Here is a 22550-nt window from a genome sequence, read left to right as displayed (position 1 = left end):
CCTGCCTTAGAAAACAGGTCTTGAAAAACGTTGCCCAGCCAAACCCCAAGTGGTTCTTTCTCTCTTCCTCTCTCTCACACGTTCTCTCTCTCTCTCTTTTTTGCCCCACATCATACAATGTGAAATGTAATCTGACTTATGCAATTGCTGTTTTGATGACACTGAGGTTATACAGGCTTATGATAATTTTTTAAAATGCCAATTTATCATTTGGAACAAAGGGACATTTTTGGAGGCAATATAAGTACAAGACACAGTTCTACCCAAAAGAACGCCTCCTTTCACTGTGCCAACAAAGTTTGGTTTTGGAATGACATTTAATAAAAGTCCACCATCCTGTGTAGTATCATACATTTGGCATGCCCAGTAGACCAGCTAATTCTGCAACATATCTTTTGCCAGTGGATGTTGGATCATTTCCCTAGGAAACCACAAGGGTATTATTGTGTTTTCTTAAGTATTCAAACAGGATCTGTTCACTAGAAAGACAAAACAGCTCTTTCAGCTCAACCAATATTTGTTGAGCTTGCCGTTTGATTCATCCTGGGCTCGTCCTGAAGACAACCTGAGTGGAAAGGCATGGTTTACGTTTGAGGACACGGAAGTCCTTGAAGAGGCTTACACGTACAACTGAGAAAAAAATGCAAATTCAGTTGTAATAAAGTGACTGTAATTACGTGATATTAAGTCTGTTCTTAGCCGTACTCTGCAATCCTGCAGCGAGGCGAAGGGAAGAGAAAAATATGTCAGCACTTTGGACACTAAAACATCTCCTAGTCTGTAGGACTCTGTACCACAGGGGGTGACAGGTAAAAGGGGTGGAGTAACAAAAGGGTATGTGGCCTTTTGTGTGGAGGCTGGATTTTTTTTTTTTTTTTGAGGAGGTATACTTGCAATTGCGTTTTCTGCTTCTTACAAGTACTTTAAGCAGAGAAAAACCATGAGTCTTCCTGTTTATAATTCAAGAAGATAAATGTTAGTGTGTTTAAGAAACAAAAGTGTTTCCAGATCTCTCCTTTCAGACTATCCACAATGGTATTTATTATCTGACCATAAATTTCTCTACTGAATAATCAGCATATTCAGTGCGGCATCTTACTATAATTACAGACATGCATGAAGGAGAAATATAAGAGTGAAGATGATCTCTGTCTATAAATATGTAGACACACATATTACGTATTATTTACATATATGTGTGTGTCTGTCTACATACAATGTAGACACAGACACCCAATCTCTGATGCTAGGAAAACAGCAAATGTTTGCTACTTTGAATATGATTTGAGCATGAACTGAATAGAACTGAGCTTAGCACCTTCATGTAAAAGGCAAAATGTATAAAGTACTGTTTAATTTACTGGTGGACAAATCAATCTGCTATTTATTTTATTGTTGGTTAGTTTAAATATAAACTGAAAAATAAATAACTTGAAGTATTATTGCTCATCCAATTATAAGCTAGAACGTCCCATCCCCTCACCTAGACTCTCAGCTGCTTGAGGGCAGCAACTCTGGTTTCTGTTTCTCCTCCATTCCCATCCTCCCCCGCCACTGCCCCTCACGATGGGAAGCCCATGAAATGGCATGTGTCAGGTACTCGAGTATTTCCATCCCTGCCCCCTGCTGCATCCTGGGATGACACTTACCTGGCTGCTTGATCACCTAAAGATCCAATAAAAATGGCAAAAGCATTTACTTGAGGGTTGCTTGTCAGGATCTGGGCAAACTTGGCAGGATGTATTCCATAGCGTGACAGGTTGGCATCACTTAAGACAATGACAAAGTACTCGTCAGCTTCTTCTTTGACGATTTCCTTGATGGCGTGTTCCGTCCCCTCTAATGTGTGGTCCCCACTCATGCAGAACTGAGCGTGGGCGTGCATCGTCTGGGGGGAAGAGACATCGTACAAAGGCCATGAACGAGAAGCTCCTTTTTTTTAACAAACGTGATGATTTTTCTATTGACAATGAGAAAGCACAAATATTCTGAGCGAGTTCTATTTAATTGGCACCTTAGTGTGACAACAATACACAGTGATATTTGAATGTGGTTAAGACTTTCATTAAACACAGGAAATGTTCCAAAACTATCCCATTTGGCACTGATTTTTAAGGCTCAAGCTGCCATTTAAAGTGAGAAAATGTAAGAAAATATGAAACTTGGTATCACACTGGAGAATGGAGATGACACAGAAGAAAAATAAGGAATGGGTTGAGTTTCCAATAAACAAAGTTACAACACTAAACACTGTACTTACATCAATAGCAAGGGAGGAAATTTACTTGAGAATCACGGTGAGTGTGTTTCTATTGTATATCTAAGTATGTGAAACTGAATTTATTGTTAGAAAATACTAAGAAATACATAAAATTTGGGTTAGAGAGTACTCTAGAAGGAGTCATTCTTTTTCTTCTGAAATATAGGGGGCTGAATAGAATCCCAATACAATCCTGAGTACCCTAAAAATATGTAGGGAACAAAGTTTAAGTTTTGTATGGTGTAAAAAAGGAATTTAGGCATGATCGGTGCTTTCTCAGTTTAACGCTTAAATGTTTGTGAAACAGAAAGTCGTCTTCTTTCCTGTAACTGCTGCTTCTTCAGTGAATCTTTTCAGTGCCCAGAAGATACTTTACTGAATCTGGTGGAAGTTTTCATGATATAGAGGTAACTGAATGTACTTACCCTGAGAATTTCCAGTCTTTGCTTATCGTCCTTGGGGATTTTGTTAATTGGAACTAGAGCAATGTTGTAGCCATCTCCAGAGTGTCCAGCGATGTCATACTACAGGCAAGAGAATCAGAGAGTTAGAAGCCTCTGTTCCCCTAAAGAACTGTCATTAGACCTATAAGCCTCCAACTCCTTGGTTTGTTATTGCCCAGAATTGCTCAACATATGGCCGTGGAGAAAAGCAGAGCGATGGATGTGTGTTTATCAACAAGGCAAAACAATTCCAGGCTCCTTCACTTCTGGTCAGTCCTTGTGTGATCTCTGCTTTCCAGCAGGAGGTAGAAAGTATGATGAGGGCTACAGGGGCTACCAAGAATTCCATTCTTAACTTTTAGGGGAGAGTTAAAAAAAATTACACACACACACACACACACACACACACACACATAGAGTAGTAGGCAGAATTCTAAGGTGGTCTCCAAGATTCCTGCCCCCTGGTATACACCGCCTATACAATCCTCTCCCCTTAAGTGTGGGCAGGACCTGTGAATATGATATCACTCATGATTATGTTATGTAACATTCTGTGGATGTGATTAAGGTTGCTAGTCAGTTGGCTCTGAGTTGATCAAAACAGATTATCTGGGTACGCCTAATTTAATCACATGAGCCCTTAAAAAGTAAGAGATTTTTCTGGCTATTAGTAGGAGGGAAAGACAGGGAGATTTGAAGTGTGTGGGGGATTTGACATGTGGGAGTTATCTGTGGCTGAGATGATGGGGACCACAGAGCAAGACCCCAAGCATCACATCTAGGAACAATCCTGCCTGAGGGCCAGTACAGAAACAGGGACCTCAGTTCTACAACTGCAAAGAACAAAATTCTGCCAACAATCTGAATGGGCTTGGAAGCAGATTCTCCCCAGAGCCTTCAGGTGAGAGCCCAGCCTGGCTGACATCCTGATTTCAGCCTTATGAGACCATAAGCAGAGAACTCAGCTGAGCCTGGCCGGACTTCTGAACTACAGAACTGTGACTTAATAAGAAGGTATTGCTTAAGAAGCTATGTTTATGGTAATACGTTACACAGCAATAGAAAACTAATACACATACTTTTTTCCTGAACACAAAAGTGAAACATTCACTGCAGAAATGATAGAAAAACACAACAAAAGAAAGTAAAAATTATCCATGATCCCATTACTCAAAGATAACCTCTGTTAATGTTTCCTTGTATAAGTTCTTAAGCTTGAATTTCCTTTCAATATATGTGTAAGGGGTTGCACATTCACACACATGCTTGTCTGCATCAACATTATTTTTAACTAATGGATAATGTTGACCATGTGATTTTATAATTTGCTTTTCTATTTAATAGTGCATGACACAGATTTTTCAGTTTAGGAAATACCTTTTAAATTCCCTCTCTCACAATACACAAGAGAACGTCCTGTCTGTTGAGAAAAGGCTGGAGCTGAGAGAAAGGTGCAGCATTTTTACAGAATCTGGAAAGAAATTTGGGATCTGAGGCAACTATAATTGGGGCAAGGTGATTCTCTCCAATCATGGGGTTTGCCCCCAAATTCCCTCTTCTCCTCCCATCTCCCTCTAAGAATTTTTTTTTTTTTTTTGTGGTACGCGGGCCTCTCACTGTTGTGGCCTCTCCCGTTGCGGAGCACAGGCTCCGGACGTCCAGGCTCAGCGGCATGGCTCACGGGCCCAGCCGCTCCGCGTTATGTGGGATCTTCCCGGACCAGGGCTTGAACCCGTGTCCCCTGCATTGGCAGGCGGACTCTCAACCACTGCGCCACCAGGGAAGTCCTCCCTCTAAGAATTTTTGTGATGCTGATATAAAGACTGGAATAGACCTTAGGGTATCTGAGCAACTGGGGGATCTGCAAAGAAAATTCTGGGTATGGGTCTGGGGCAAAATATTTTAGGGATTACTTGGAGTGTTATGGGTCAAAATGCTTAAGAATTACTACTGTCTATTCACCATCTGACCATCAATAAACAGCTGTCTTTTGAACACCTACCATGTGCAAAACACTACTTAAGGTGTTGAGGGCAATGCAATGATTCATTTTCATGTCTATTCTTTTTTAACTGGTGAGGTTTTTGAAGGCAAGCCTGTATCTTATTCATCTTAATGCATTTTAGTATCTATGAGTGGGGCTGGTCTGTTAATTGCTGAAATATTTTGAGAGAGTTTGCAATCAAGTTGGGGCATTAAGAAGCTTTCCTTTCCCATGTGGGCTACATTCTTTTACAAATAAGCTCTTTGGAAGCTGGAATGCATTTTTTTTCTCCCAGCACTCACGTGATAAATGGTGGTTAGCCCAAGCTAGCTGAAGAAAAAAAACCAACCCATAACATAACTGAAACCGTTGTATGAAAAATGAAAAGTAGAAACATTTCTGCTGAAATAATTTTTATGTAAAAATAAGAAGTCAGAAGGCAGTTGGGTTACTTGGGGAAGATGAGTTCCATTCTAGACACGCTGGTATCGTGCGTTCAGGGAGATGTCAGAGAAGAAACTTATTTCTTGCTGTCTGAAACTTGGCTGTCATCCCTAGGAGGGAGAGGTGCAGCTGTCAAGGGGAAATGCATAGAGAGACAAGAGCAAAGGACCCCCTCAACCGAGCCTTGGGGAGTATCCTTGTTGGGGTGGAAGAAAGACACAGGGCAGAGGGAAGAAGGGCAATGGCAGATGCGGGTAACCGGGATGGCCCTGGAAATCAGTGTGTAGCGTTTCGGAAGCAGCTGTGCAACTGTGCTGACTTACACTAACGATAACCATCAAGGAGAATGGTGACTGATGACTTCTGGGCATCAGAATCCATGGTGACCTTTGTGGGGATAATTTCAGTGAAAGGTTTGTGGTATAAGAAAGAGAAATAGAACAGCAGCTAGATGGGTATTGGGGGAGAGGCGTCTGCGTTTTATAGGCAGCAGAGCGGAGGCAGTGGGGAAGGAGATCAGGGTCACAGTCAGAGGGTCAAGTTTGGAGCGGGAGGGAGGACACTCCTTTTTCTGAGACTAAAAGGAAGGCAGAGAGAATGAGAGTGGATAGAGACAAGTGTATAACTGAAGAAGTAAGTGGACAAATGAAGGCCCATATAGGATGTCTAAATATTTGAAAGCTATAAATCAGGCTACAAATTGTTAAATAAAATACGTTCTGTCCTCCAACTTTGATAAACATACATTATAATGACTTGGAGAGCCAGGGTCAAATTTCGAATACTTGGATTCTCGAAGCTCTGTGCTAGAACGTGGCTGTGTGGGTAGTCCTGGACCCTGGCTTGCAGCCCACGCCCTTCTCTTTCTGTAGCTGGCTCTGTCCCCCACCACGAGGTGCCTCACATGCACGTGTGTGGACACCCAGTCCTCACGTCCACATGCCATCACAGCCTTCAGTCATCCTCAGCTCTGGGTGCTCACACAATTGGCCAGTCTGCCCCAGAAAGATGGACCTAACAAAGAGGCCCAACGAGCAGACTTGGGGTCACCCGAGCAGGATAGCTGGGGATCCCAGGAACTGGGAGCATTATCTAGAGAAAAAGCTCTAAGTGGGCTTGTCCCTTTGGCCCCATAGATTCCTCCCCCGATGGTAGGGGCATGGCCAGAGAAGAGCCAGAGAGGGGCCTTGGGCAGGGGCCAGGGACATTATTCCATGCCTGGTTTTAGGGTGTTTTTTTAAAAACACAAAGGATGATACAAAAGAATTGTGAGGGAAATTTACCAATACATTAAAAAAGCTCGGCAGTAAATGCTTTCCAGGGATGGAACAAATTCCATATACGAAAAGAAACTCTATGTATAGTTTGCTGTCCACGTAGTGAAGAGGTAGCAAAACTTGAAACCTAAAGGCGGCACAGCTCTGGACGATGGATTACTATAGGGGAGTGCTGGCTACAGTACATGCCTGATCAAGGTCACCACGGGCTCAGTGCGAGGATTGGCACGGATGTGGAGAAAACCTGCACGATTCCTCCATGGAAACATGTGCCAGGCCCCGTCCAGACTGATCTGACAATAGTCATGGCAGGAACGTTTTAAGCCAAGAATAAGGTTCTCCTGAGAAGGTGCCGGGCAGGCTGCTCTCATTAGGGGGCTGGTGAAGTAATCTGTTAAACGGGAATCTTACACGTAAGGGGGTTAGATCAGTTCCTTGAAATATATATACATATATATATATATATTAGACTTTTTCTTTCCCTTTAACTGATGGTTCAAGTTCTTACTAACCCGATGACCATGGGTGACACTATATAAAGATTTGACCATGTGGTCTGCTTACAGGGTTGACATAACTGGTTACTGCAAGGAAAAATGTTGCTAGTTAATTATTAAACAAATAGCAGTCAAATGAATTGTTAGATGCTCTTTATCAAAAACAGACTGATTGAACACTCCAGAAATATTTCAGTCACAAATCCATCTACCAGTTGATTGATCTGTCTATCATCTACCATTTAATTATCTGCCCAGGAGAAAAAAAGCATCCTATACTTTTTCAGGCAAATGAGATAGGTGAGCTGCAGACCTTCCTTTCTTCCTCCCTCCTTTCTTCCTTCCTTTTCTTTCCCTCCTTTTTTTCCTTCCTTTATTTGCAGTAAGGAAAGTGCAATTTGCAGAAGGATCTGCCTTTGTCTGGGCCTCGTTAGTATTGCAAAGGCTGAGAAGACACACCTAAAGGACAGGATGGGGCTTATAAAATGGTTTGCAGGCTCTGGTTCTCATCTTCCAGATGGGCTTGGGGATTCTTCTGTGCCCAAAGTAAATAAACTGCTTGAGAAGAATTCAAAGTACATCCAAATGTGGAGCATTCCCTGGTGTTACCGTAGATCATTTTAAGCTTCCATGAAAAACAATCCTTCTCTGTCATAATTATCTAGTATCTGCTCTCCAAGGATCCCAACACGTTTTACAGAGAGCTAATCCTCAAAATTGCCTGGGTTAAAGGAAAAAGTATATGAACTATACTTATCAGTAGTTAGTATTTCTAACGCCTGCTTCTGCCATTCACCCAGTCTGCTTCTGCCGTGACCACTGTCAAATCAGACCTGATAGGGTCTCAAGCTTGCTTCCAAGCAGGAATCACAGGAGTCACTAAACAAGAACATTACGTTGTTATCAACCACCTAACATTTAGATCATAACTTTTTCTGGGTAGCTCAAAATTTTTATGATCATGATTTCTGCGCTCTTCAGAGCATCCCTTAAATCTCCGTGGAGTCTCGTATTTAACATCCAACATAAACATTAAACCACAGCAGTAAAGAAAAGCCTCAACTAGAGAGGAACAATTTTAATACTTTTTTTGATTTAGAAACTTGTTTAAATGCCCTTTTGCTATATTTTCTTTTGAAAATCTCATTTGTTTAGAGAAAGGTATGAAAAATGAAAACAAATGCTGAGTTTCAGTGCAAGACACAAAGATTTATCACCAGATGAGGATGATTTATAATACTTAGATGACAAAGAAAACTTTGCTTCAAACAAAGAGCTACTAGCATTTTTATGAATAAGATTTGTGTTTAAATTTTTACTGGGAAGGATAATCATTTGCTAACTTTAGGAGAAGTTATGTTTGATTACTTATCTATAGTTTAAGTAGGTAAGAGAATCCTTTGAGGCTATTTCGGAAGCCTGATGATGTGTGAAATTCGAATCTCCTTCTAGACATACAAACCCACCATTCTTAGGTGGCACTGCTGACAGCCGGCAGCAAAGGATTAGAAGATAAATATAATTTAAAAGGTCAAGAGATGTGCTAACAGAACTCTAGGGTATGGTCAATAACCTACAGTACTCGTTAGCTAACCTTTCTTCTTATGGAAGTTAATGTAAAGAGAACAATGTTCTGAAGGTCAAAGATTCTAGACTTAGCTGTGACTTTAACAAGGTTTCGACCTCAGGCAAGTCACCTAACCCCTCCAAATCTTGTTTCTACCTTATAAATAATGCTGGTTTAGATGACCTCTAACATTGTATGCTTGTAAATCACTTAACCTCTGTGACAAGTAGGGATAATCTCTGTTTCACCTAACCTCATGGGGTCATTGAAAGGATAGGACTATACATTTAATGAGTATAATGTCAACATTCGTACCATCCTTTATGGTTTACAAAGTGCTTCTGGATATCTCATTTCGTTCTGAGTCTCTCCACACCTTTGGGGTGGGTGTTATTAACATCTTTTCCCAAATAAAAAAAAATCGATGCTCGGAGATTAACAGACTTTCTTAAGGTCAGAGATCTAGTGCTGGCAGAGGTGGAATTCAAACCCAGGTGCTCTGACTCTAAGGCCAATGCTTTTACTATAGAGAAGTAACCGTTCCCTAACTGCTCCCCTGCCCCTCCGCCCTCTCCCAATCTCTGTTTAGGCTTTTTGAATAGTTAGATTGGCCAATACTTCCACATCTACAACTGAGTCAATTCTGAACTCGTGTTCAACTTTGAATGGATTCAGAGAAGTCTGTACACCCTTCTTTGGTCCTACATTCAAGCAGCAATAAGAATTTATTCAGGGAATTCCCTGGTGGTCCAGTGGTTGGGACTCAAGAGCTTTCACTGCCATGGGCCTGGGTTCAATCCCTGGTCGGGGAACTAAGATCCCACAAGCCGTGTGGCACGGCCAAAAAAAATAAATTAAAAAATTTATTCAAAGCCTGAGCCTGGTAAGATGATTGATTTCCATTTCTAAACATTTGAAACATGCCCGAGACATCGGGGAAAGGTGAATTACAGATGCTGAACTCCATTTTCGATAGAAGGAATTTTTCCCAGCGGTGCTAGTTTGTGAGTCACATCTTTCCACATCTTTCCGACCAAGATATCTTTGAGAAAAGTATGTCTAGTATACCTCTTTTGGAGGATGGAGTGCTAAGGGGAGGAGAAGACAGAATACTTTATGTAAATGGTCTATTTACTCCTAAATTACAGCTTTGTAAATATACTGATTGGGCAGAAATAAGATGGCTGCAAGAACAAAGGGATAAAACGTGAACAAAGGGAAGGCCCTGAAGTGGGAGATGTCTGACATCCTGGCTGTTTACAGTTTAGCTGTGTGACCTTGGGATCTGCATCTTGATTTCCTCATCTTAAAACAAACAGGTTGGTGAAAATAATTTCCAAGATCATTTCTGCTCCCCAGGCTCTATGAAAATTCAACAGGCACATCCAAGAAATGGAACGAAAAAGTCTGCTTCACTTAATTGTAGGAACACCTGTGCCTTGTTCTCTTCTGTCAAGGGAGTGAATCATTCAAATCTAAGTGAGGATTGATGAAGGCTTTTCCAAAAAGAAAGCCCCCAGAGTCTGTAAGAAATAACAATCCAGTATTGGTCCTAGAATAGCAAATTTCTAACTCTGAAAATTTTTTAAGCAGTGGAACTCTTTCTCCAAATGAAATATTGCACAAAAGTGCAGATTGTGAAATGTCATGCAATATCAATATAAGTGGAATTATTTTGGTTGAATTGAGGATGGAGGGGGAAGGGGTAAAAAGTGCTGCCCACACACCTCTGCCCTCCAACATCCTTCAAGGGATCCTTTTACTCTGTTAGGGGGAATGCCCTGGTGGTCCAGTGGTTAGGATTTGGCGCGTTCACTGCCGAGGGCCAGGGTTCAATCCCTGGTAGGGGAACTAAGATCCCGCAAGCCACACAGCCGAAAAAAAAGAAAAAAAAAAAAATTCTGTTAGGAAACCATGACCTTAGAAGTGGTTTATATGTTTCCAGAGAAACAATACATTTGAAGTTGTTTTTCAAAGTCCAACTTCTCAATAACTCAATAAATTTTCCAGTGTCACTATTTGAGTGCTCAGTGAAGAAACACCTAAGTCTTGGTGTTCAAAGTTATTAAATACTTTGAAGAAAAAATAAGTAAGGCATTAAGAGCTTTTGCAAAGGAGGTCTACTTTAAGGTTACAGTGAAAACATTTCCAAGGGCTTGGAGACATCAAGAGGAACAAACTGGAATGAAGGTAAGGAACAAAATGCTTCCTGACTTAAATGACATGGTTCCCGTAACCGTTACCATTCCACTTTTCATACCAGCGTTTAAGTGCTATGTGACCATCAAAAATTCTGCAGATCATAAGATTAGAGGACTTTATGCTGATTATTAGCAAATAATGTTGCTCCTGTCTTAAGCCTACTGTAAATGCTGTTCTTGAGAATAATTGAATTCAGTGGGTAGAACAATTATGAAAAACTTAAAAAACTCCAGATGCCTTTGAAATGTGTCCTGCCATTGAATTACCTTTCATTCTCAGTCATTCTCGCTCAAGGCTCCTTTCCTTCTCAGTCATTCTCGCTCAAGGCTCCTTTCCTTCTCAGTCATTCTCGCTCAAGGCTCCTTTCTTTCTCAGTCATTCTCGCTCAAGGCTCCTTTCCTTCTCAGTCATTCTTGCTCATGGGTCATGCTAAGGTGGAATAAAAGTGGAGGCTGACTCCAAATGAGCCTCCTGGACTTGGACTCTAATGACCCAGAGCCCAGGAGCTGAGCCCAAGCCAAAGAGAATGCGAAGCAGATGCCAAGAGAGAGGCTGTGGGGGAAGAGTCCAGATCTGCAGGCCAGGCCACTGGCTTCTGAATGCTTCAAAGCAAATACAGACTAGACAGCTTTACAATGGAGGGATAACTACAGGAAGACCACATGAAGAACTTCTGGAACTGGGGAGTGGGGAGTCTCAGCATACACTGCTGAATTCCTAACATGTGATGCCATCCTGGGCTATGGAATATACATTTTTCACTGGGAGCTCCTAAAATTGTCATTTGCTCATGCCTCATTTTATATTTGCTAAGTAAATGACGTGCTTTCATTAGTTATTTGTTGCCCTTATGCTTCCTTCAAAAATGAGAAAATTGGGCTTCCCTGGTGGCGCAGTGGTTGAGAGTCCGCCTGCTGATGCAGGGGATAAGGGTTTGTGCCCCGGTCTGGGAAGATCCCACATGCCGCGGAGCGGCTGGGCCCGTGAGCCATGGCCGCTGAGCCTGCGCGTCCGGAGCCTGTGCTCCGCAACGGGAGAGGCCACAACAGTGAGAGGCCCGCGTACCGCAAAAAAAAAAAAAAAAGAGAAAATTGAAGTACAGAGAGATTAAACGAATTGGATAAGATCATATAGTGTAAAGACACAGAACAGAGTGAACGGTACTCTGTCACTTGATAAATGTGCATCAAATGTCTCTGAGAAGACACCAAGAAAGTATCAACAGTGGTCACCAGCAGGGAGGGTAACTGGGAACTGAGAGAGGGAAGCAGAGGCTGACTCTTCACTCTGACTCCTTTTGTGCCTTTTACACTTTGTACTATGTGTACCCATTACTTATACCTCAAAATACTTCATTATAACAGGCAAAGTTCTCACAGAATGCAAGTAGGTTCCATCCCACCACCTGCTCACCCCATACGAAGGAGGTCTGGCGAGCCCCAGCAGAGCCTGGATAGCCTGTGGCCACTCAAAATCTTAGTTATGTTGGCAGGGATGGTGGGAAGATTTTACAAAGTCTCCAGGGTAGCTGCTGTGAGAGAAAGCCTGTTAGGAGTTCTGGAAATATAGAGACAAGGTAAATGGTACCATGAGAAAACAGCTAGATAAATCCAGGATGAGGGATATTCTTCTACAAGACAAATGATCTACACCCTCAAGAGAGTGACCATCATGAAAAGCAGAATGGTAGTGGTAGGAAAGGCAGCTGCTACAGGTTAAAAGAGGCTAACAAGGGCTTCCCTGGTGGCGCAGTGGTTGAGAGTCCGCCTGCCGATGCAGGGGACACGGGTTCGTGCCTCGGTCCGGGAAGATCCCACGTGCCACGGAGCGGCTGGGCCCGTGAGCCATGGCCGCTGAGCCTGCGCGTCCGGAGCCTGTGCTCCGCAGCGGGAGAGGCCACAACAGTGAGAGGCCCGTGTACCGCAAAAAAAAAAAAAAAAAAGAGGCTAACAAGACATTATAATCAAAAATGAGGTGAGGACTTTGACTGGATCCCAGATTGTAGGGGGAAAAATAATTAGACACTATTGGGATGGTTTATATTCTATAGCTCAGGATGGCAACCATTGGAATAGTCGGGAAAAGTGAACATGGATTCGATTTTATAAGATATTATAAAATTATTGATGATTTTCTTAGACGTGATAATGGTATTGAGATCATTTAGGGAATGTCCTTACTCTTGGCAGAAGCATAATGAAATATTTAGAGGTTAAGTATTATGATAGTTATAACTTACTTTCAAATGGATCAGAGAGAAGAAAAAGACTGTGTATTTAGAGAGAAACATAAAGCAAACGAGGGGAGAAAATGATCACTTGGTGAATCTAAGTAAAGGCATATGGGTGTTCATTTTACAGTTTTTTCAACATTTTTGTAGATTAAAATTTTTTCAAATTAAAAAAAATAGAAATAAAGGAGAATGTTTAAAAACAAAACAAAAAAGGGAAAACAAGGAGAAGAGACCTGGGCTCTATCCTATTCTGTCTCCAACTAGCCTTCTGACTTTGGGCAAAGCCCTTGATGTTTCTGGGTCTCAGTTTCCTGTCTGAGGAATGAGGAAACTGGAGGGAATGACCTGAGAGGTGACCTCAGCTCTAAGTGCCATGGTCATAATGAGGAATTTGCAGGCACAGGACTTGCAGTCCTCTCTCGTCCTGTCTTCCCATTCTGATCCCTCCAGATACCCATCTAAGTACCACTTTTCCTCAAAGAGCCTGTTTTGTGAAATCTTCAGAGTTTTCTCCTTTTGTTGGAAAGATTTTAATGCTCTAGTTTCATCAGACTTTCTATGCTCTTAAAAAACGTTCTGAAGGGACTTATGTAGTAAATGTGAGGGGGTATGTTTATAAGTATACGAAAATGCACAAAACCAAAACCGTTAAAGTACTTCCTGTTAAAAATCAAATAGCAGGAAACATGATGAAGCTTCTTCAAGCCTTGAAAAAAGTTCATTTTATCGTGGTGTCTTACTAGAATTTCCCCTGGATTTGTCAGTAAATCAACTATACTTCAATAGATTTTTTTTAAAAAAGTCATATATTAGTATGGTATCTTCTCAATATTTCTGTGGTTTTACAGATGAAAACCGAGGAAATTCTTTACAGTGTTGTGGCAATGGAAGAGGCTGTCAGCAAAATACTGCTTCGAGGATGGTGCCCCGAAGGGGAGTGTCTAGAGAGGCATGCTTTTCTGTGCCTTTTGTACTCAGTGCCTCTCATTGAATGTCCTATCAGAATTCCTTTTTTTTTTTTTTTAAGCCTTTACTGAATTTGTTACAACATTGTTTCTGTTTTGGTTTTTTTGGCAGCGAGGCACGTGGGATCTTAGCTCGCCAACCAGGGACCGAACCGCACCCCCTGCATTGGAAGGCGAAGTCTTAACCACTGGACCACCAGGAAAGTCTCCAGAATTAGTTTTTATAGGTCTCCCTCACAAGGCTACAAGCTCAGGGATGGCAGGGAACTCTGTACCTAGCAGAGTACTCTGCTCTTAGCAAGTGCTCTATGTTTGTAATTTTGTTGAATTTAGTTGAAATTCAGTAGGTCATATGGCAACAGTTTTGTTTCTAATTGTCAAAAACAATACAAAATAACAATTTGTGAAATGCTATTTCCTTGACATTATTTCTTTTTTATGCAACATGTCCAGTTTTACTAATCATTCTTCCAGATTACAGACTTTTTTTTTTTTTTTTTTTTGCAGTACGCGGGCCTCTCACTGTTGTGGCCTCTCCCGTTGCAGAGCACAGGCTCCGGACGCGCACGCTCAGCGGCCATGGCTCACAGGCCCAGCTGCTCCGCGGCATGTGGGATCCTCCCAGACCTGGGCACGAACCCGTGTCCTCCACATCGGCAGGTGGACTCTCAACCACTGCGCCACCAGGGAAGCCCCGATTACAGACTTTTAATGGTGAGAATTAGACAAATATGAATCTCTCCATACACCCCGAGTGTGAGATGCAGTGGAACATGCCACACACTCCCTGTTAGCTTTGCCACTTCTGGCCTTCTGTCATCCTTGACCCAGTCCTGGGGAGCTCTGTCAATCAATTTCTTGGTGAACTTCTACTGAACCTTTCTAAAAACCTGGAAGAAGTAGCTTCACATAACGGAGCAATTCTGCTTTCAGAGATATAGAAATCCTTTCTAACTGTAAATTTTTTTTCTAGATAACTAGGAATATGCCAGTTTTAATAGTGGTATGTTTGCTGTGGTCTATAAGGGGTTAAACTCTTCATGTAACTCAAAGAGAGGTGAGGTACTCTGGCCTTCAGGATCCACAAGAGAGGCGAATGGGCTGATCCAACTATTGGCAGAACCCAAGGTTTTAAAACACAGGTGGGATTTATGCTGATGCAATGGATGTCTAACCATTCACTGGTGATCAATGGTCCAAGTGATTTAAGAATTATACTCCACCTTATACTAGAAAGGACGTAAAACATTAAAAAATATTAAGCCCATAAAAAATAAAAAGTACATATACGATGGAATATTACTCAGTTATAAAAAGAATGAATTAATGCCATTTGCAGCAACATGGATGGACTAGAGATTATCATACTAAGTGAAGTAAGTCAGACAGAGAAAGACAAATATTATATGATATCACTTATATGTGGAATCTAAAAAAAAAAACCAAAAAAACAAATGAACTTATTTCCAAAACAGAAAGAGACTTACACACATAGAAAACAAACTTATGGTTACCAAAGGGGAAAGTGGGGGGGGGGGGAGGGATGAATTAGAAGGATGCATAACATATACATACTACTATATATAAAATAGATAACCAACAAGGACCTACTGTGTAGCACAGGGAACTATACTCTATATCATTTAATAACCTAGAATGGAAAAGAATATGAAAAAGAATATATATACGTGTGTGTGTATATATATATATACATATATACACACACACACACAACTGAATCACTTTGCTGTATACCTGAAACTAACATGATATTGTAAATCAACTATACTTCAATAAAAAATTAAAAAAAAAAAATCAAGAAAAACTTATCTGAAGGCCGGGAGGGTCAAGGGAAGGAAAATGCTGAACACTAACTAGTCTGAGAGCCATAAGACATAACAAATTTGGCTTGGCCGGTCTTGGACTTTAGCTTGGAGCTTCCTGGCAGCTAAAACCAAGAGGGAGTCTGGAATAGCTCCATCGTTTTCACTGATCACAAGGGGAAGCACATTCCAGCTCTTCAGGGAAACAGAGCTGCTTCCCATCGTGAAAGTCCAGGTCCTACTTGTCTTTGTATCCTGTACTTAGGCAGAGCCTGGCAACCACAGCGCTCATTGACTCAAGCTGCCTTTTCCCTACCCCTTCACTCTAAAAGGAATCTCTCATGTAGAGCTTCACACAAGGGACTCTGGGAGCCTCGGAGCCAAAAAAGTGGGCCTGAAGTCAATGAAGGGATGGGTTTCAGTCTGTTTCTTTCTGTATCCATCACGGCACACGGACACGGCTCAGTACGGCAATCCCAAGGTGTGGGCAGGATGTCAAGCTAAATCATCATCTAAGATGGGCTATTTCTGAAGGACCTGTCTGATTCTTAACACACTTGAGAATTATCTATGGATAGACTGAGCACCCGTTACCTATGTCTGCACATATACCGCTCCTCTCAACTGAATTTCTGACAATAATTACCCAGCACAGTGTTCAGGTTATTTGTTCTGAACAAAGCCAGGAGTGCGGGTGCCCCTGTGGCTGATTAAGAGCTGACTGATGGGCTCGTCTCGGGCAGTAACATGGCGGCAGGAGATCCCTCTTCAATGCTCAGGTCTCCGAAGGAGGAGGTATATGACTCCTTTGCTTGACTCCAGAGCAAACTTGGCGATAACAAAATGGAAACTGTTTAAATGAGAAGCTGCATTTCTCCCAGGGGTAAGAACCTTCATTGTCACCTGGGGGCACGACTGTTACTGTGTAGCGCTCGCTCATGCGCGAACACTGAGAACCTTGAGAGGATACCTGGCTGGCGATGGAGAAAGAATAGGTGGGTGGGTGGAGGGGTACTGGGATGGGGATGGTGGCCTTGAGAAATCTGGGGAGAGACTTGTGGTGCTTCTATCTGTCTGTTTCCCCCCCCCCCTCGCCCTGCCCTCATGGATAATATCACACAACTTGTAAAGTGCAGTGCTTTCTTCTGTAGCAACTGGTCTTTAAATTATGGTCTTATCATTCTTTGATTATTAGAGCAGATGAAACAAAAGGTTCACTTTCTCTACACCGACAGATGAGTTGACGAGAAGATGCAGATTCTTGTCCACTCTGGGTGCACATCCCCTAGCCAGCCTCACGCCCTGACTCGGGGCTTACTCCTGAGCAGAGACAGGGGAGGGTCTGGGGATGCCTCTTTTCCTCCTCAGTTCACGCCATTACCTTGAACTTCTCCTTATAGCTCTCAAAGGCCTCCATGACCATACACACGGCTTCCATCGAGCGCTCAAGCCGGCCATCCACCCCATTAAAGCGGTACATGCTGCCGGACACGTCCACCACCAGACGCAGGCGCTTGGGTTTCTGTTGGGGGCTGCCCAGCTGAGGGAGAGACAACAGAAAAGCCTTGTGAACCAGAAAACTGTCACTGGCTGCTGTTCTGGGGCCCTCATGCATGTCCCAGCCGCCAGGCAGGCAGATCAGCTGTAGGCTAGGCCCAGCACAAGGCTGTCCTGGCGGGTGGGGAGGCACCTATGGATTACATTTCAGTAAATGGAGCTTCTGACTTGTGCTGGTAGTTGGGGCCACGTGGGAAAGATTTTCCTTTGGAATATGGTCCTTTCAAGGACAAACCTAGTCTAGTAAGACTCCCTTAGTGAGGCTGATGTCATCTTAAAAACAATTATCTGGAAGAATATAAACCCTAGCATTTCATTTTCACATCAGTTTCTCTAGCAAGATAGAGCTCCTTTGGAAGCCCACAGCAATTTTACCAGTACCTGTTGTGTAGTGAGCTAAAAATCACTTCCACACAGCCTGCAAGAAATGTCAGATTCCTAAAACCAGGCGATGTGAAGGGCAGGGGGTTCCAGCAAAGAAGTAAAGGAAAATATCTCTTCCGTGTCTTTTGTCTTTAGGAAGCTTTCAGTTTTCTCCTCCTTCCAGTTCCTGAATTACTACTACTCTTTACTTTTCCTGGCAGTTAACAGCACGAAAGCGGCGTGGAACCGCAGTTTAGCAACAACTGTCAATTAAAATGTGAAACTCTTATGAGTTTCAGTTTGATTTTGAACCCGGGCCTGCCAATTTGCAGAACGAAAAACAGAAGTATGCTTGTCAGTTTTTACTTACAGGAAAAAAGAAGAAAAATTCCAGATGATTCTGTTACTATACACTCGCTGACATGTATGCAAACTAATGAACAGAGGTAGTCATTTCAAGAAAATACTGTGGGTATTGGAGTGTAATGGTTGGAGACAAATTCAATATATGTCTTGAAAGATTGTTGAGTCTGCCAGAATTAAAAACAGCGCCCCATCCACTTCCACGGTGACTCACAATTTCAGATGAATCTAAACACATTTGTGGACCACAGTGAGTCAGTGAAGAAAGCAGTTGTTGACGCATACCAAGGACACAGAGGCAAGAACTCTCCCAGTGACTCCAGGAACCTCTCTGAATCAACATTTAGATGGAGTAAGTGGCTCCCTTCCCCCCACCTGTCACCGCACCCCCAGCTCTCAGTGGCTACTCAGCAATTCTGGTTACTTGGAGATACTGGAAGTCACAGAACCCTCTAAGAGACTCACCTCATTGCTATTTTTTGGCCATTGTATTATTGCAAATATTTTAATATTATGGCTGTCGAAAACTTTACACACTATCATTAGAGTTATTTAAGGGAGAATTCCTTATTTTCTGGAAATTTCTTCCGTTATAAGATACACACAGATCTTTAAAGGAACAGAACAGTGGAAAACCACCAAGATTGCTCTCGTGCTTTCATTTGCATCACCCTCTGGGATTCATTTGCACCAAGTGTCTTCAGTTCCCCCTCCAGGGCACCCTGCCCTGTGTCCTGGGAGCTGATCTGTTTTCCAAATGGCACTGGCCTCTCTCCTGGCTGCTGGCTTCCGGTGGGTTCTGCTGATGGAAGGTGCTGGCAGGAGATCAGAGGGTGAGGGTGAAATATTTACTCCCTCAGCCCCTTCTCTGCTGTGGCCCGTGGGTGGGTTCTCCTTCTGCTGAAGGCCACAGCCCCTGGTGGGCAGCTCTCTCCATAAATCACCTTTTCTAAGCTCCAGTAAGTGCTCTCTCCTCTGTCCTTTTAGACTGAGGGATGGGTCAGATCCTTGCTGTTGGGAGACCACACCATCTCTTTTTGGATTTCGTAAACGCCACCCTTACTTTTGTAAACATTAACTGTTCCTTAAATTGCTCAGTTTGAGTGTGCCTGGTGTTTCTTGACTCAGGCTGGGATCTTGACTCATATAATAAACAGTAAAATATTTCTGTTTTTTTCTAATTTTAAAAAGTGTAATGCTTTCCTTGATTGCCATATTCAGGGTTTATGGTGTTTTGACAAAGACAGCAACGCAAGGAAGCACCTGCCTGTAAAGAAGACCAAACTGCAGATCTGAGGCGCCTAGCGCACCAGTACTCACTTGTGGCTCCAGCTCACCCCGGCGTTTGTAGATGGCTTTTTCTCCAGTCAGCCCATCAATGATCTTGGCATCATCTAGTTCCCCAGTAGCTTGGTGTCTTAGCCACTGTCTTTCTTTACCTTTAGCCTACAATGACATACACACAAATCCTTACTTTAATTAGTTCTGCAGGGTCCCTGACACATTTTATGCAAGAGTAACAGGAAACACACCAGGGATCTTTTCAATATGTGATGGTTCTGCATGGACACAGTTTCATAAACGGACCGGTTTCTGCTCTGCTGACAAAGAAATGCCCTTTGTGTAGATTTTGTTCATTATAAGTGTTTTAACATATGGAATGACAAAATGAACTCACAACACACATGAACAGGAAAACGGTACGAAGATGAACCTCTGGAGAAACATGCAATATCTGGAAATGTAATGGTGATGCATTTCTTATGGATTTTCTGTCACGGTACTCTTAGAGAATTTATTAGGTAACACAATAATCAGCTTGAACTTGTTAACACTGTCTGCAAGCACAGAGAAAACGTGATCCTCAGACTCTTCCTTTTGGAGAAGTTGTTATGCCAGTTCTCTGTGACTTACAGTGCAAACGGGAACAGCTGAGAACAATAGTACGTGAACACCTTCGCTCTGATCATCTCTATTCAGAAACCTCCTGAATTACTTTTCTAAAGATATTCGCACATAATGCTTAAAACTATGCCATACATGATAAAGAGTTACAATATCCCAATCCAGGTACAGGTTTATCACAGCTGATATTTACAGTAAGAAGTGGGAAGAAAAGTTAAAATACTTTTATGTGTACAAACTAGAGCTGTAGTTAAGATCATGTGCTCTGGAGTCAGACAGCCTGACTCCAGTCCTTCCTTCACCATGATCAGGTATCTGACCTCAAGCAAGTTATTGAACCTGTCTGCATTGCAGCACCCTCATCTTAAAAGTGAAGACAACACTAGTTTCTACTTAATGAGTTATTGTAAAGATTAAATGAGATACTACATGGAATTAGCTGAGAAAGAGCCTGGGCAATCTGTGTTAGCTGGTATGGTGATGATGATGTTGATGATGATGATGATGATGATGATGATGATGAGATACATTATGGACAATTAAGTCCACATTACTTTAGGCACACTTTCATCGTGGTTTCATTGGAGGTGGCTGTATGACAGCACTGTCATTGAAAAAGTCAAGCTTTAGGCAGCCAGTCTCTATTTTAGGGGCAAATCAACCACTACACAAAGAAGCTCCACACGGTATAACTCTGGGTAGTACTCTATGTATTGTTTTCCTGTTCCTGATACCCTTGCTGCAACCAGGCGCAAAACACCACATTTGAATACAGATATATATTCACGTGTACATGAAATAAAGAGAGAGAAACTCCTAAGGTATCGGCATAAAGATATTAAATTCGGTGAGTAGTTAATTTCAGGAACTACCAGCTATGTGCCCCTTGGAAATATGTTCTTTCCTGATGTGTAATCTTGGTAAGAGCCCCATGATCTTATAGGACAATGGGACTCACTGGAGCATAGCTCAATGAATTCTAACTAATAAGTCTACTACCCTCCCCAGATTTTGGTGTGTCTGAAAACAGAATATATCTTATAGTTGATGGCAAAAGAAACTTGCCAAGGTAAAAGGCAAAGGGGTTAATTGTGACCCGGTTGTCATATCTGGAGGACAAACATATGATCCTGGCTGGGCACAGCAGGTATCATTCTACTTAATTATTTCCATTGGCAGCATAGGCAATTGACTTTTAACTTGAACTAAAATTCCCAATTATTATTTAAATGGATTAAAAAAACATTACACTACAGTAGAGCATAAGAATAATGAGCAAATAGATAAAGTCGTGGGATGCAAATATACTATAAGTGAAGCAAGATTCTTTGCTGCAGAAATGACAACACTTACAACAAGACCTATGAAGGTTAGACTCCCTGAGAGGAGGAATCTGGGTTTAAATTTGTTAGGAGAACATATGCACAGAGGGCTACATTTCACAGGACAGATCTTGCAGTTAAAGAGAGGAGAAACCCCTAGGCTTTGTAAAACAGATCACAGCATGCTTAGAGCTAGCAGAAGTTGGAGTGACTGATTCACGGACCAAGAAGAACTATCTCTCACACACTGCACACCCGTCTAAAAGTTCAAGGGAGGGGCTTCCCTGGTGGCACAGTGGTTAAGAATCCACCTGCCAATGCAGGGGACACAGATTCGAGCCCTGGTCCAGGAAGATCCCACATGCCGTGGAGCAGCTAAGCCCGTGCGCCACAACTACTGAGCCTGCGTTCTAGAGCCCGCGAGTCACAACTACTGAGCCTACGTGCCACAACTACTGATGCCCACGTGCCTAGAGCCTGTGCCCAGCAACAAGAGAAGCCACTGCAGTGAGAAGGCCGTGCATCACAATGAAGAGCAGCCCCCGCTCGCCACAACTAGAGAAAGCCCGCGCGCAGCAAAGAAGACCCAACACAGCCATAAATAAATAAATAAATAAATAAATAAATAAATAAATAAAAGTTCAAGGGAAGCTGTTAAATTTCCAGTGTTATGTAATTCAATTAAGTAAAACATGTAACTCTCAGTTTATCCAAATAGTAAGTGTAGAGAATATCACAGTTTTTTGTAAGACTAGAAATTATACTGTCAATCTTAAAGGAACTGAAGAGGGCCAGATCATGAGCATGGGTTATTAAAAAAGAAAAAAAGCACTGTGTCTCTGTGTAGCTTATTACTCTGTTTTACTTCCTTCGTACTTATCACTATTTACAAATGTATTGTTTATCTCTTTGTCTTATCTGCTTGCTCTGCTAGAAAGTAAGGTTGATGGGGATAAGAGCCCTTATATAACTTCAGCTTCTAGAACAGTGCCTGATACCTAGCTGGTGTTCAATAAAAATTATTGAACAAAAGTTGATTGCTTACTATAAAATGTTAAGTGATAGGGCTTCCCTGGTGGCGCAGTGGTTGAGAGTCCGCCTCCCGATGCAGGGGACACGGGTTCGTGCCCCGGTCCGGGAAGATCCCACATGCCGCAGAGTGGCTGGGCCCCTGAGCCATGGCCACTGGGCCTGCATGTCTGGAGCCTGCGTGCTGCAATGGGAGAGGCCACAACAGTGAGAGGCCACAACAGTGAGAGGCCTGCGTACCGCAAAAAAAAAAAAAAATGTTAAGTGATAAAAGTATGATGTAAAAGCATGCATATATAGTATTCTCTCAATGTAT

The 22550-nt window shown here is 42.3% G+C and overlaps 1 protein-coding gene across 2 annotated transcripts in view; it reads right to left on the bottom strand.

The window, feature by feature from the left end:
* The window catches only part of VWA8 (von Willebrand factor A domain containing 8), a 369390-nt gene that overhangs the window by 5650 nt on the left and 341190 nt on the right, over positions 1-22550 (bottom strand). For both annotated transcript variants that reach the window (XM_059995512.1, XM_059995514.1), the window contains 4 exons: positions 19299-19424; positions 17077-17235; positions 2686-2784; positions 1650-1888 (listed from right to left, as the gene is read on the bottom strand). In XM_059995512.1, coding sequence (XP_059851495.1) covers positions 1650-1888; positions 2686-2784; positions 17077-17235; positions 19299-19424 — 623 coding nt within the window. The remainder of the gene's footprint in view (positions 1-1649; positions 1889-2685; positions 2785-17076; positions 17236-19298; positions 19425-22550) is intronic.

The sequence above is a fragment of the Delphinus delphis genome, chromosome 18, assembly GCF_949987515.2.
Source record: "Delphinus delphis chromosome 18, mDelDel1.2, whole genome shotgun sequence".
In the NCBI taxonomy this organism is placed as follows: domain Eukaryota; kingdom Metazoa; phylum Chordata; class Mammalia; order Artiodactyla; family Delphinidae; genus Delphinus; species Delphinus delphis.
Note: the sequence above shows the minus strand (reverse complement) of the source record. Positions and strands in the feature narration are given on the sequence as shown.